At 33.4% G+C, this 16,828-nt stretch overlaps 1 protein-coding gene across 3 annotated transcripts; it reads left to right on the forward strand.

Moving 5' to 3' along the window:
- The first annotated feature begins 1,217 nt into the window (after positions 1-1,217).
- On the forward strand, positions 1,218-10,589 carry LOC110701954 (E3 ubiquitin-protein ligase COP1-like). 3 transcript variants are annotated; one of them, XM_021879573.1, is made up of 13 exons: positions 1,218-1,814; positions 1,993-2,070; positions 3,195-3,350; positions 3,489-3,839; positions 4,203-4,360; positions 4,501-4,566; positions 5,312-5,390; positions 6,385-6,540; positions 6,647-6,745; positions 8,379-8,483; positions 8,664-8,843; positions 9,855-9,965; positions 10,065-10,589. In XM_021879573.1, the coding sequence occupies exons 1-13, from the start codon at positions 1,485-1,487 to the stop codon at positions 10,233-10,235; spliced, it is 2,040 nt and encodes a 679-aa protein (XP_021735265.1). In that variant the 5' UTR covers positions 1,218-1,484; the 3' UTR covers positions 10,236-10,589. The 3 variants fall into 3 exon arrangements, with proteins under 3 accessions (XP_021735265.1, XP_021735266.1, XP_021735267.1); XM_021879574.1 differs by having other exon boundaries at positions 1,674-1,814; positions 3,191-3,350; positions 10,065-10,235; XM_021879575.1 differs by having other exon boundaries at positions 1,714-1,814; positions 1,953-2,070; positions 3,191-3,350; positions 10,065-10,235.
- The last annotated feature ends 6,239 nt before the right edge of the window (positions 10,590-16,828 follow it).

A 16,828-nucleotide genomic window follows, 5' to 3' on the forward strand; every position in this document is an offset into this window, starting at 1 on the left:
GTTGGCTAGGCAATATGCTTGATATCCAACTATATGCTCTAATAAAAACACCAACAATACATTCAAAACTGTTGTTAACTAACTAATAATTTTCTTGTTTTAGGGCACCAAATTAATTAGTGTATTATCTAGTAACTTGTGAATATGCAATATATTATCGTTTGAGCATGGCCAATAGCAAGCAACTAAAGGTTGTTGATTTGCTTTGCAACATATCCAACATAATGTTGTAGTTTTTGGCGGGCTTCAAATGATAATTTTAGAGTTAATTAGTATGTGGGTATATTAGCGGATTCCACACTATATTTTGTTTCTGATTGTTCTGAGAATGAGTATAAGTATGATTTTGCTTGGTGGGTAGTGGGTGGATATGATCATGTGGATATTGAAACTCAAAAGTCATACTCGTCATAAATAGTGGGTAGGTAGTGAATTTGAAATCATACATACCCCATATCTCGAAATTCAAAAGTCATACTCGTCATAAATAGTCGCTAGATAGTGAATTTGAAATCTTACCCATCCCATAGCCACCCACTCACCCCATATATTCATCAGTTAACCTAATCCCCACCTTATATCACGCATACTCGTCATAAATAGCAGGTAGGTAGTGAATTTGAAATCATACCCATCCCATAACCATCCACAATGGTAAGCTACAAGATACAATAGTACAGTGTAATTTCATTGATTTACAAAGCAAGAAAACACAACAAATCTACAAGCATGCGACCCATTTCCAATAATTTCAACCATCAACTTGTCCCTCATAAATTGTGAACCTATGTAGTTTCACAAAATAACAACGTTCTACATTGTACTAAGCAAAGTTTGGTGTAGTTTGTGACGAGTATAATTCACCTTATAACCATGAAGTCACAAGGTTAAATCTTCCAAGAGGTACTTGGAGGTGAGAATCCCTCACCCTTCCTATTCCCCTTCATTTCCAAATGCCTGATATGCATGTATTAGACTAAAAAATCGCGTGAGTTGGTCATTTTCATTTTTTTAAAAACAGTTAGTTAAAATCTTCGCTCAACATGATTTACACATCAAAATCAATAATTAAATCTATTTCGTTTTAATCAAATCACGCAAAGTCAAATCACAGATTTTATCCGTATAAAGTTAGCCTCCAAACTTCGTAGACCGTAGTACCTCCTCCTTCTAGTAGTAGTAAATTCAAACATACCTGTATGCATGAGTTAGGTACATGATGAAGAAGATCAAGTAAAAACGTTTGAGAAGAAGGAAACACAAGGACACATACTCTAGATACCATAGATAGAAACGTGGGCCAATATAGTTCTCATAAATAGATAAAATTCCTCAATAAATCAAAACAAAAATACTCTTAATACTATAATCAATAATAAATCGATCTCATTCTCATTCTCATTCTCCTCTTTTCCTTCTTCCTACTCTCCTTTCACCGCTTCACAACCACAATCACAACCAGAGGAGAGAGAAAATCACCATCAATGGAGGAGAGAGAAAGCTCCATTGGAGGCGCCGCCGGAGTTGCTGGTGGTGGTGCTTTGGTTCCGGCGGTCAAGCCGTTAACGGTCGTAGCTCCGGCGCCGGAATCCTCCATCGCCGCCGATGAATCGGAGGTTTCTCCGACGGAATTGGACAAAGATTTGATGTGTCCGATTTGTATGCAATTGATTAAGGACGCTTTTCTTACAGCTTGCGGACATAGTTTCTGCTACATGTGTATCATCACTCATCTTCGGAATAAGAGTGATTGTCCTTGTTGTGTTCGTCATCTTACGAATAATCAGCTTTACCCTAATTTTCTGCTTGATAAGGTCAGTTTTTGTTCCTAATTTGATTGATTTTTGAGTGAAGAATGTTGTTGATGATGAATTATAAGTGTTTAAAGTAAAGAAGATGATGATAATAGTGTAATTGTCAAGTTTTTATTGTGGTTACTTGAAAATTTGCAGCTTATTGTTGTGTATGTACGATTTATTGCCGCATTTGTAGCTATTGAAGAAGGCTTCGGTTCGTCAAGTGTCGAAATATGCATCGCCGGTTGAGCAATTTCGCCGTGCGTTATTGCAGGTCAGTTATTGTTATGCTTATTTGATGAATTTGGTTTGTGGTGGAATTTTCGGATGGTGTAAACTTCAACATATATGTGTTGATAGTGTATAAGTTCTGCAAGCAATTACTTTGCAAATGTATGCACAAATTTTCAAATGACCGTACATTGAAGTTGTTAATGCTGTATAAATTGCCATTTTATGTGTGTGATGTTGTTTTGGTACGAGTGATCCGGTCATTCTGAAGAACAAACTGTGGCAGTAATATGATAATATCCTTGACATGTACAAAGGTTCTTTACATAAGAGTCACAAGGATAAAGTGGTTTTTTTGTTGGTATTGCAGTGATAGAAAGAGTGGTAGTGGTATGAATTGATAAGAAGATTGTGAAAATGGAACAAAGTTCAAATGACCGTGCATTTCAGTGGTCGATTCTATATAAATTGCCACCTTATGTGTGATGTTGTTGCAATAAGACTAATCCGAACCATTCTGAAGAATTATATGTGTTAGGAATGTCCTTGACGTGTACAAAGTTTGTTTGCATAGGAGCCACAAGGGTATAGAGGTTTATTTTTTTTTTTTTTTTGGGTGAAAGTAGGTAGAAAATAGTTGTTGCAGCGATAGAAATAGTGGTAGACTGGTAGTTGTATGAATTAATAAGATGATTTGGAAAAATGGTCAATTGTAGACAATGATTCATGAAGGAACAGAATGAGGAAATATAAGGAGAAACTGTAAAAATTTTGAAGGAAGGCTTTTTTGAAGTTTGTATTATTTGTATATGCTCACTGCCTTTCAGTTTATGGAAATTCGAAGTACTTGATAATTGGAAGTGTCTATGCAGTTTTAAAATTGCTTGTTAATAGCAGGATTAAGTTAATGACAGTACATAAGACTTTGCTATAAATAGTACATTTATGTGAGTAACATGTCTGCCTTATGTTACTTGGATGGAACAAAGATTGTATTTTGGAATGGGGCAAATAACTTAAAAATTATGGGAAATTGTTGTATGTCAAATGTCATGCTATTGGACAAGTTTTCTTCTGACCTTGTCCTGTTCTTGACACTCTTTCAGCATATATGTTTAAAGGTTTTCTTCCACTTGAATCTTAAATGTGGTTATGTTTCGTAGTCAGGGTTGTGAAGTGTCAGTCAAGGAGGTGGATGCCCTTATGTCACTTCTTGCAGAGAAGAAGAGAAAGATGGAGCAAGAAGAAGCTGAGAGAAACATGCAAATTTTGCTGGATTTCCTGCATTGCTTGAGGAAGCAGAAAGTTGACGAGCTCAGTGAGGTGTGGCTTGTTTTCCAAGATTTAACTGTGTTGATTGTCAGAATAGTAATCTGATTTTAGCCTTTGGCAGAGTGGCAGAAACTGATGCTGTATTTTATATTCATGGAATATCATATAATAAATTTTCTTGCTTTCCAGATTCAAAATGACCTTCAGTACATTAAAGAGGATATCAGTGCTGTGGAGAGGCACAGAGTGGAGTTATATCGAGCAAGGGACAGGTACTCTGTAAAACTGCGAATGCTTGGTGATGATTCTACACCAAAATTGTGGCCTTCAACAGCTGATAGGAGTAGTGGGGGTGTTTCCTCTGGTTCTCGTAGCTCATTAGGAGGGTTGGCTACAGGAAGTTTCCAGAACAAGAAGATGGATGCAAGGGCTCAAGGCTCCCATGGGACTCAGAGAAAGGATGCTCTGAGTGGTTTGGACTCACAGTACATAAGCCAGTCAGGTTTGGCTGTGATGAGGAAAAAAAGGATACATGTGCAGGTCAGTTATCATTTATGTCTAATTTCAATGTATAAGATATGATCTGTAGAATAGGAAGTGTATTTTTAATGGTCTTCATATTAAGAACTTCCTGTTAGCAAGAAAGATTTTCTATTGCCTGTGGGTGTGGGCACTTTTATGTGTGTTTTATTTTGTTGGCTTTTCAATGATTTTGTTGTACAATATGTACCATCATCATTTATGCTAGAGCTTATTCACACTTGTACATTCATGTGAAAACCCAATTAATAAGATTCCCCCTTTTGTGAACCCCCAACTTGGTGCTTGTTGTATGCTTTACCTTATTTAACAAAGTGTTGTCATTAAGTAACTTTTACGAATCTTCTGTTCTCATGGTTACAGTTTAATGACCTGCAAGAGTGTTACTTGCAAAAACGACGCCAATTGGCTGGCCAGCCCATCAGACAGGATGAGAGGGATCCAAATTTTACGCAGAGAGAAGGCTATAGTGCAGGTCTTGCTGAGTTTCAATCTGTACTGTCTACCTTCACTCGTTACAGGTTCAATTTTCCCCCCTTCTTTATTTTATTTTTAATTTAATTTTATTTATTTTTTCACTTTCTAGGATAATTAAACTGATGTTCTTGTACTATAGCACTTTCTGACATAAATTTTGAACTTATGGTTTTATGTGAAACAGTCGTTTGAGAGTTATTGCTGAACTCAGACACGGGGACCCTTTTCATTCTGCCAATATCGTATCAAGGTGAACTTCTGATCATTATTCTCTTCCTTATGTGATATCATTGTTGCGTTTGGAATCCATTGCGAGTGGGAGGGTTTGGGAAGAAGATTTATTCATGCTAGTACGACAGTTTGTAGCAAAACTGTATCACCTTCAATTTTTGGCTTCCGGGGCCCATTAGGAAGCGTGGTGAGAAGAGGAGAATCATGCCAATGCTAAATGCATACTAATGTTGGGGTACCTTGTTGGTATTACTTTATTACATTGATTCAACAAGGTAACCCAACTTTGCACGTTTGCTGATCAATACAATTCTTATTAGCAAATGGGCGACTGGCCATCGTTTTTTTGGTGATGAAATAGAACTCGCAGTCCTATATTGCATGTATTTGCTCAATTTAACATGTGTATTTGTCCCAAGTCCGGCACTTGATCATTTTCAATTGCTTTTTGGGTTTTTGGGCTAAATTGAAGTGGCTCTGGTCATATCTGTTCACTGGGTATCTGACATGAATGTTTGATGCGAAAAGAAGTTTTCACTTTCCATGTAGCATAGTTGACAACTTGACATTAACCTCTAGTCACCACCTAATATTAGGGTTGGCTAGAGCCTAGAGGTTTCTTGCAAACAAACTATTCTGAAAGAGAGAGGAAGGAGGAAGAAAGTATTGTGATAAGGTGGCTTTTGCATGTTTCCCTTTAAATTATTTGGCCCATGACTGAAATCTTGACTGATATATCCAAAAAAATGTTTCTCTTATTACAGCATAGAATTTGACCGTGATGATGAGCTGTTTGCTACAGCCGGAGTTTCCCGAAGAATTAAAGTCTTTGACTTTTCCTCGGTAAGCTGATTCTAAATTTTATAGCTTCCTTTCAATGTGCTTAGAAATAAGCAAAACCTATATACATTCATGAAAGCAATTTCAGAGATAGTCTTCACATTGGGGTGTTCTATGGACTCTCATATGTTGAAATGCTGTCCAACTGTTTCAGTGGTCTAGCAGTAAAGTTCACCTTCAATTTTTTCCTGAAGCTTTAAAGATGTGCAAGTGGGTGGATTTTTTTGTTGGGAGAGAGGGGTTCCAGAGGTGATACAGAATTGATAATTACATGTCTGTGGTCAGTTATTTTAATTGGGTTCTGTCTCAAGTTTCAACCCTTGTGGTTGAATTACAACCTTAATTGGGAGTCTGAACTAGGAGAAACCTCTCTTTCTTGTCTTTCTTTCATATGACTGCATGGTTCCCCTTGTTGATAGAGCTTCATCTTTTATAACCATTAATTTGAACCAATTTAGCATAAGTAAGCATATTAAGTCGGGTTTACTGTGTGGTAAAGTGACTTGGGGAAGGTGTAAAGGAGGAGCTATACTTTCCAAGCTCTCATCTTATGTAAGGCAGTAACTATACTAATGATGAAAATTAGAAGATGGAAAACTGGTTGCTGCTTCCATGTTCTCCTGGGGTGTCAGAGGTTTGAACCTGGGGGGGGGGGGTTGTGGAAGGTATACCGAGCACGGTGACATCATCAAAATAGTTAAAACTTATGAATAGTTCTTCCTTTTCAGCTGCACAAGTCAATCTAGGATTTGTTATTGGTCATTTCAGAATGGATCAGGTTTTTACTTTGTTTAGTATAAACTGGAGTGATCTTGTAGCTCTATTATTTGTTATTGGTCACTTCTAAATTGTATTATTTCAGTTTTTGTCTTCTATATGTGTCATTGATGCAGACGTTCAGTCACCTGGTTGTATGGATCCGAATATTGGCTAGACAATGTTATTTGTCTCTTTTTAGATTAACTGTTGACAGGTTGTTTTTTCCTTTGCATTCCAGGTTGTGAATGAACCTGCAGATTCACATTGCCCTGTTGTTGAGATGACAACTATGTCCAAACTTAGTTGTTTGAGCTGGAACAAGTTTACCAAGAACCAAATAGCTAGTAGTGATTATGAGGGAATCGTTACTGTATGGGATGTGACGACACGCCAGGTAACAAACAATAGTAATCTTCTCAAATTTAATATCAATTGCTTTGTCCTACTTTTCTTTTATACATCTTTCTCCACGTCACCATTTTGTGCACCTGTTCCTGTAGAGTGTGATGGAGTATGAAGAACATGAAAAGCGGGCATGGAGTGTTGATTTTTCATGCACAGAACCTTCAATGCTCGTGTCTGGCAGTGATGACTGTAAGGTATTTGAGTTTGTTAAGCTTTTTTATGTTTACTTTGTATTGCATCTGAAATCATTAGAGAGATATTCGTATTTTTGTAGAATAAGGCAGCAAAATTGAATTTCTTTGGTAATTACTGTTGATGTTCTGTTGTGTGCATGGGTACTGTATATGGAATAGTGTTATAAGGCTGAGATCATTGCCTTCAGGCTGGTTAGGAGTGGCATTATTGTTGAGTAATATATGGTCACGTAACAAGCCAGTTTTTGAGCTTTTTGGTTAACTTCAGCCTTTCCAGAAGGTCAATATAACTGTTTCCTGAAGGTCAACCTTTATTACCATTGGTAGCTTTCAAATACTGGATAGGCTGTAGGGTTTTTTCGCCTTGATAATGACATTCTTGGAACACCCCTTCTCTCTCATATAATAAAAATTAAATAGGCAATTATTGAATAAATAATAGTTCAAAGTTTTGACCAGTTGATATTTTAATACAGCCTTCCCTTTTGATTTCAGTTCTCTGTTCTTTTGGTAATTCTTACTTGTATTTGTTATTGAGAATCATTATTAGAAAAGTTAAGTTCCTAAAATTTTTGGCTTATTGAAACCTCTAATGTAAGGACTTAAGAGAACATTGTATTTAAATGAAGCTAGTCTATTGAAGGGATTGCCTCACTTTTCTGCAATTTATGGATGAATTTAAAGGTGTATATCCTATTCCATTTCCTTGTACTTTGGAGTTTAACCCTTTAGTGTGCTTGTTTGTATCCTTTTCTGCATTTTCACTTAAAGGACCCTAGTTTTATCAGTTGTAAACCTATAACTGACGCATCAGAATCTGGTTAGTCATCCTTTCTTTCACAAGGTCCTTTTAGAATCTTTTTGGGATCTGATCTTGTTATTCTTATGGAAATAGAAGTCACCTGTAAATAAGATAGTTGCACATGAGAGTTGATGGATTTGGCTGGTGTTCTGTGAAGGATGGTGGTGAAATACTGGTGACAGGGAGTCTGAGATCTTTTAGGACGCTTTCAGATGTATACTTAAGAGACTGAAACCATGTCTCCTGCTTTGCTGCATATATTTTTTTTTTTCTTTCCAAATTATCATTTATTGTTTCCATATGGAGATTTTTGTACTCATTATTTATAATTTTCTTAGTACTTGACAATAATAGTCCTAGTGAAGGAGCTACACTTTTTCTGGGAAGCAAATGACCGAGTTTAGTGAAGAATAATTAATGTGCTGAATAAAGCTACTTTTAGCAAGTCCACTAAGAAAAAGCCGAGTGTACATATATGCATATTCAATTTTTGACTCTTGTCATTAATTTATTTTGTCTGGTAAAGCGCTTTCTATCTATGCATCTTGACATTATTCATAGGCTGTGTTTATGGCCCTGGATATACTAAGTATCCGAGGGACGCAAAATGCATTTTGGGATTAGGAGAAAAAAAAAAGAGAACTACTCATATTCAGGCTGAATATTATGTACTGAAGATTAAAATCTGGATGTTCTGCTCAGTTCTCTATCTTTCGCTTTCAATTTTCAAAGACATTTATTAGTTGCAAACCAACACATATATTATCTATTTACAATGAAGCTTATTTACGCGAGAAGAGCTTGAAATTTGATTGTTACTTTGATTGACAGGTAAAAGTGTGGTGTACAAATCAGGAAGCTAGTGTGCTTAATATTGAAATGAAGGCAAATATATGTTGTGTCAAGTACAATCCCGGATCCAGCTATCATATTGCGGTAAACATTTTTTAATCACTTCCCCTCAATCATTCTTTAATATATTAGCTGTTGAGTATCCTTCTTTCTTGGCTCCTTTTGTGTGAGAAATTTGCTTGAAATTAATCAATGTTTTTGTTATGCTGGACATTTTCCGCTTGTACGAATGCTTAGACTGTTAACATTATCTCTGTTATGCAGGTTGGTTCTGCTGACCATCATATCCATTACTATGATCTGAGGAATATAAGCCAGCCCCTTCATGTGTTTGGTGGACATAAGAAAGCGGTTTCATACGTCAAATTCTTATCAAATAACGAGCTTGCTTCGGCTTCAACGGACAGCACATTGAGGCTGTGGGACGTGAAAGATAGTTTACCAGTAAGTCTCTACAGTTTCTATTTTGTGATGGTAATTTGGTAACAAAAAGTTAGAACAATGAAGATATGGAAAATGAAAATTCTGGACTTTAATTGATATCATTTTTGATTGATATCATATCATGCTTCTTTGGTATTGATCCAAAATTGTAGTTTTATTGGTGCATGAAATTGGGAAGTTGTTTAGTTGGATAATAGAACTCAACCGGCATGAATAGTTGAACCAATTACTTAACTGATTCTGAGGATGAAGCTAACTGAATTACTTAATGCTGCAAGTTGAAACTGATAGTTAATTTGGGATAAAGGAGAATGGTTCTTTTAGGCTAAGAATGGGAGGAAAATTAAAGATTATTCTGAGCTGTATGCCTGTATGGTTGTTCATTCACGGTCCTGAATGCTTTGTCCTACCAAGTGCTGTAAAATGACATTTAGCGCTCCTTGACCTGGACAAATTTAACTAGAAATGACAAAGGTAGAAAATAACACTGGCAAATTTTTTTTCTAATTATTATTGTTGTTTTATAAATTTAAAGAGGGAAAGGTGGGGGGAGGGGTTAAGCAAGGGCGAAAAAAAGGAAGCGATTGGGCTGATGGTGGTGGGGCTGTTAACAGGAGGCACAACATATAAATCTTTGATAGCTTTTGAACCCCCTGCGGTGCTTCAATGCTTTACTTTCAGTTGAGCTATTTGTGTACTTGGGATTAGTTTTGTGTCAATATAACAATAGTGTTTTGAAAGAGGGATGGGATGCAGGACTTTGATGAAAAGGACTTTTATTTGGGCTAAGCTATTCTATTCATGCTTATTAGGATTCAATTCATGTCATATCAACTGTAGTGTTTTGTAATAGGTTGGTTGGTAATTTATCATTATTTTTAAATTTTGCTTAGTGCATCAGTGTACGTCCTATCACGACTTTTTTCCTTTAGTTGTCCATTTGACACAACTTTTTATATATTTCATGATCATCAGTCATCTTTTAAACTAAAATTGCAATGAATTTTGCAGGTTCGGACATTTAGAGGTCATTCTAATGAGAAGAACTTTGTAGGCCTCTCTGTAAGCAGTGAATACATTGCCTGCGGTAGTGAAACTAATGAAGTGTATGTCTATCACAAGGTTAGTACGCAAATATAAATATGTCGTCTTCTATGAACTGCTGAGCTCTGACGATAATATCAGCTAATTGTGATCTATAAATTACCAATTTTTTTATAGGAAATTTCTAGACCTGTAACATGTCATAAATTTGGGTCACCGGATGTTGAGGATGCGGACGAAGATCCTGGAGCATATTTCATCAGTGCCGTATGCTGGAAGAGCAATAGCCCTACATTGTTGACAGCCAATAGTCAAGGAACAATCAAGGTGCTAGTGCTTGCTGCTTAAAGTGCACCTAGTTAAAACACGCCTGAATTATTCACAGTTTTTTTTTTTTTTTTTTTTTTTTTTTTTTTCCATTGTGGGTTTTAAGATCATTCTCTTGTATATAAAATATAACATATTAGTCACATGGAATATATTGTGTAGTGAGATATCTATATTTCTTACATTATGTAAATTTGTATGTCAACTATTAGAGGGATGCAGACTTTGTGGCTCGGATTATGCAACACTCCGGTCACTTGCGGGATGAACCTATTTCCAATGTATTAATTATTACATACACAAAATATCAAATAGTTTAAAGTAAAGTAACGGGATATAATTATTTTTGCACTCTACAAATTTTTACTGTATCAATGCATAGACTATAATTTTTCACACGAGGTAGTATTGAAACTTGAAATTAGTACAAAAGCTTATGAAAACAGTTTCTCATCTTTATTCTTCGACTTAATTTTGTTGAGCAAGTGTATTTTTATGGTCTGTATTGAGCAAGTGTATTTTTATGGTCTGTATTGAGCAAGTGTATTCGTATACACATATCTCAAGCATCAACCAAAGGAGTACAAATATAAACACACAATAGGGCGTGCATCCATGAAATAAACACATGATCGAATTCATACGTGATGCACCTAGGAACCACCTAAGGTCCTAAGGATGCATTTTTTTTTCGTGTATAAGATTGAAGTTCGTGTTATTCCAGTTTCGCGTATTGAAGTTATGTTACACTGCAAAACGCGATTTGTGCAACAAGTCGCTTCTTTTTTAGTATAGTCTATATATTCGTCTTATCAGGTAGATTTTATTAGATAAATATAGAAGTCCAGTTTTGCAAACTCATCTGAAAATGGTACGAGTAAAAACGTAGAAACAAATCTGAATAGTCATTTTCTGGTAGCAAATAAAAGTCACAGCACTAAGAATAGAAATTTTTTGTGTCTGTAACATGGAGTTTTACGAAAAAGGTTGTTTCTTTGTCCTTCAAAAGTTGTACAAAAAAGGAAATATTTTTGCCATTATCATCATTCAAATACCAATTATTTCTATTTATAGTTATTCGGATCATAGCATTGGCAAATTGACATACCTTTAAGGTGTTACTTTATTTTTTTTCTTTCATTTTTTGTTTTCTTTCAATTTGTACGTTTTTACTAAGATATGCTCAATTTTTAGCCATTCGAGAGAAGATAACCTATTTTTATCAAACTATCAAGGGTCATAGACTTGATCGGTTCACAAATGTTATCCCCGGGTATATAATAGACATGTGTCTTATTAGTAGCATTGTAAGATCTATACATATTCTCTCACCCACGTTAGTAATCATAACTGCCACTTATTATTATTGCATTACTTGCAGCAACTCAGCAAGTATAACTTTTGGAAAGTCAAGTCATTATTATATCACAAGTACTCATTATAATTGCGTTGTAAGGATAATAAATTGATAAAATTTACGATAATAAATACATTTAATTTGTTTAGATATAAATTGTTGCACAAAGCACTGAAAAAATATAACTAAACGAAAATTATAAAAAAAAACGTACCTCAAAAAAAAAAAAGTGAGTAGGGCAAATGCAAACCCTAGTTCTCTTGTAGTACATATTATGCAACATATATATCATCAACCATGAACTTAATTATTCTAAAAATGTAATACTTGTATTAATCTCACAATTATAAAGTACATGAATAAATTTCACAAAAAAAAAAAAAATACATAGGAAAAAAAAATCAAATTTGTTAGAAAACAACTACAAGAAAAACACAAGACATATAGAAGTATATGTATATAGCTCAAGAGGGATAGACGGGGGAGGAGAGCATCCACGGACAAAGAGTGAGAGTCTTTGACTTTTAGCCTTTGAAAGAGCGTAGAGAACTGGTAGAGATTAACCCCCACGTCCCTGGACTTGCAAGGTCAAGAAAAGTCAAGTGATGTTCGTGGGGTTAGAAGCAGAGGAGAAGACGGGTAAGAAGACTAAGCTCAGGAGAGATATCGCCGAGGCCATTATCATGGCAAGTTTATTATTGTAAGTAATAGTTGATGGGTGATGATCAAAGGAGAGAGAAAGTAAGAAGAAGATTTGATGATGAAGAGATAGGGTTTGGCTCTAAGGGAGGAGCCTGGACCTGATGAAACAGGAGGCATATTGTTTAAGATAGAAAAAAAATTAGATTATATTTTTTGTTTTTTTTTTTTTTTTTTTGTTGGAAGAAAGTGAGATGAAGTGTGGAGGTGAGAGAAAGTGCAAGTGTAGGTTATGGGGTTGAGAAGGGCAGTATTTAAGCAGAGAAATGAAATGGAAAAAAAAGAAAAGTAGGAGTGAAAAAATTAAATGGTCAGAGTATAATTGGGTGTCTGAATTAGGAGGGGAGGTGTTGATAAGTCATATTCTATTGCAGGGGGACATTGTGGATGATGATAGTTTGTTTTCTTGGACTTTGATGAGACTTTATGGATTTACATTTTGGGGCTAAATAATGAGGGTTGTGATGAGTGGGTGAAAAAGGTTAATTATTCGACAACTCGTACTATATAAGTTTGTTGTTTTTGTATAAAATAAAATGAGAGTAATATTATTGAATAAGATTGATGTTATATGGTCAGTTGAATTAATTCGGTTTGAATTGAATCATTTTAAGCTGTTCTGTATGTTTTATGTGATTTTAATGTTTTTAATAATAAAATATAAGTTACCGAGGATAGAAACTTATTTCTCGCTTATTGGCCTCTCTTCCTATTCCAAAATCTTTAATGTTGATTGATATACTGTGTAAGCTTCAATAGTTTTGCTTATTTGATTGGATTAATAATATCATCTCTTATAAATTAAGAAATTCCTTTCTCCAAAGGGGCTAAGGTGTGTAAATAATCTCTTATCATTAGATAATTTTCAGTATTATGTTATACTAGTACGTAGGGCCTGTTCTCATACAATTATTTTCATTTCACTTTGGCTCTAATAAGTTCAGTTCATCAGATAGTTCTAATAAGTTCAGTTCAGCTCCCAATTTCCTTCTCTTATAAAATATTTATTTCAGTTCAGTTCACCTCTAATAAGTTCAGTTCAATTCATCTCTAATAAGTTCAATTCAACTCATTTCAGTCAATGAGAACAGGCCCGTAGTTCATATTTGGTAGGTTTGGTTTGTTGATCATTTTCCTATTAGTACCCAACTATGATAGTTGAGTAGCTTAGCCATTACATTCAAGAATCATTTTCATATTAGTGAAATCAAGCTCTTTGATTAATTTTAATTTATTACTAAATATCTAAAAAAGTTTTATAAAAAAAAAAATCTTTAAATTAAAGAAGTGTATGATTGGTATACGTGGACCCTTATATAAATTTAAGCTATTTGCATTAATGTTTATAACCACATATACAATCTATATCTATATCTATATCTAGTATTTAAAAACACAAACTACACATTACTCATATGCCACATGTCACCACAAATTACTCATATGCCACATGTCACCACAAATCACTCATATGCCACATAGACACATACCACCTTCTTTATCAAAAAATAAAGTTCATGTCTTTATGCATTCTGTAACTTGCAAATTTAAGTAAGGAAATTAAGTGTAACCCGTGCATGGAACGGGCTAGAAGGCTAGTTATTAATTGAATCTTGCTAATGAACGCCCTTGAAGCGTTAGATAAGCATTTAAAATACTTCCTAAAAGGGTATTAAGTTGGGAACACATGTTAGAATTACGCGTACGTAGAATGGTGTAATTAGTATTCATTTTAATTCAATACTTCTACACATACAATTGTTGTATGTAGTGGTCCCTACATACAACTCTAATTTGTCATGTTTCTATTGGCTAAAATAATAGGCACAAGTTTCATTAAATTCAATTTATATTTGACCCCTAATTTTCACCCATTTTCTGTTGATGTATTAAATTTCTAATGGTGTTGTATGTAGGGATAACATATAATAATTGTATGTGTATCAACTCTCACTAATACTCAGTTGTCTAATAATTAGTAAAGGTAAGAAGAAAGTGACATTTATTTATGATATTAATTAATTAATTATATATCGTTATTGATATTAGTTATCTTAAGTGATTAAAGTTTTAATGTCCGAATCCAATATATGAATAAATTTAATCTACATACATTCACATAAATTTGATTTTAATCATATAAATTTAATCTATGTACATTCACACAAATGGGACTAATATCCCTTTGTAGATCTTTATATAACCATTAAAAAGATTGGAAAATTTCATTCTACTGAGTAAAGAAATAGAAATAATAACAATTATGAATTAGCTCAAAGCTTGGAAATTAGAGTACAGATTTTGCATGCAATTCATCAGAAAAATATTGAGAGACGAATAATGGAGAGTAGTGAAGTAAAAACACAGTACAAAAAGGTAGTGGTCCAAAATTACATAATGTTCTGAATTCGTAATTAGGGAGCTTGTTGGATGCATCATTAGAAAAGGATGCCCATGCCCTAACATTTATTGATTGGACCCCCTTTTTCCTTGGGTGCAAAAATGTTAGGGATTGAATTTATAGATCAACCATTTGTGTTTTTTTACTTAATCATTGGCTTTTTTTTGAATTTATTATAGACAGTTAAAATGATATGGGAAATTAGTTTTAAACTCGTGTAACGTAAATGTTAAAATGATGGGAAATTAGTTTTTAACTCGTGTAACTTAGGATTCGTTTGACATTGCTGTGGTTTACTATTATAAATGTCCCAAAATGAATAAAAAATTATTTAAACTTGTTAAAATCATGATAATTTTGAAAACTGACAACAGAAAAGTGAAAATACATTTTTTTTGTTTCTTGTTTTTGGTTTTTTTTTTAAAAAAGAAAACTAAAAACCAAAAATGATGTCAAAAAAGCCCTTAATCATTTTTTTTTATATAAATTTTTTTTATTATAGACGGTTAAAATGATGGGAAATTAGTTTTTAACTCGTGTAACATACATGTTAATCTTTTTATTTAATTAGGTTTTTTGGATTTTGCATTGCATGAGATTTTATTTATTTAGAGAAATGGAGAAAAGATTAAAGACACATCATATAAAAATCAAATTTGAGGAGATGCACAAGCATGATTGACTATACCATTAATTCGTTCATCTAATAGCAAATAAATAATGGCCCATATTCCTATTGTTGTATATTCACCTCTCATTTATTTATTGATTCAGGAACATTTTGTAAAAAACTACCTTATAAAGTACTTTTTTTGTGAGAATCTACCTGATAAAAAAATATTGTAAAAAACTATCTTATAAAAGGGTAAATGTTGTAAGACACTACAATCGGTAGGAAAGTCACCGTTGACTTTTATTTTCCGGCGTTGACCACATCACGTGCCAATCACGTGACTTCTAATTCACCCTTTCCCTCCTTTTTACTTAATTGGCACGTGATGTGGTCAACGCCGGAAAATAAAAGTCAACGATGACTTTTCGACTAAAGGTAGTCTCTTACAACATTTACCCTTTTATAAGGTAGTTTTTCACAAAATGCATGTCCTATTGATTCATTATTAGATCAATGAAATTACATACTCGTAACTAGATTGGATCAAATTTAAAAGGGAGAAAGGAAATTGTGAAATAAATTCATTTTGATGAGATACTAAATTTGAAGATTAAAATACGGAGTACTATGTAAAGATTGAAAAATAAAATAATCAATAACATAATACTAAAGGCAAATCTGATATGACATTTGTCATGTTTTGATTAAAAAAATTCCCGCCACTTTTACTTTCCTTTTTTTAACAATATTTATGAACATTATTTTATAATATCCTATAATATTTAACTTTCAATTTGACAACTAAATATAAAGTATATTCTATATGCATTCAATCAATGAAAATATTTTGACATATAATATTTTATAATAGGTATTTTTCTATATCAAACAAACATATACTACATATAAGGTAATATAAGGAATATTGGAATAATGTAAAACTCCAGTTTTCCATAGTTTATATCATTCTACATCATATATTTTTTTTCCTTTGAAAGATTTTTTGCTCCAACCGGGATTGTTACATTTCCTTTTATTTATTATTTATATTTTTTTAGAATTGTTGATTTATTTATAAAAATAACACTACAATTCAATAACTATAAAATAAAAAATTAAAAAACCTTGATTATTAATTGTCACAAAAAAAAATTCAATTAAATTTGTATAAAACATTATACCGTCAAAGTATGCTATAAAACATTGTGCCAGTCAAAACATGCCAACAAAATAGGGATATAGAGGGTACATAAGTACATTTCACGGGTTATAATTAACATAACATTTTAATCTTATATAAAACCCTATAATCATTAAATATTGCTTCTTTTTTTAAAAAATAACTTTTGATATCAATATAATATAAAATTCAATGGAAAAGAAAATCAAGTATTGTTTCAATCAAAAATATTGATTTTGTTGTGAAATAAGGGGGAAAGATGAGAGATTGAGAGAGAATTTATCTATTCATTTTATTCCATATGATAAGGTGTATATATACATACAATATATTAGGGTTTGATTGGATAAGAATATAAACCCTA

The sequence above is a fragment of the Chenopodium quinoa genome, unplaced genomic scaffold (genome assembly GCF_001683475.1).
Source record: "Chenopodium quinoa cultivar QQ74 unplaced genomic scaffold, ASM168347v1, whole genome shotgun sequence".
Taxonomy (NCBI): Eukaryota; Viridiplantae; Streptophyta; class Magnoliopsida; order Caryophyllales; family Amaranthaceae; genus Chenopodium; species Chenopodium quinoa.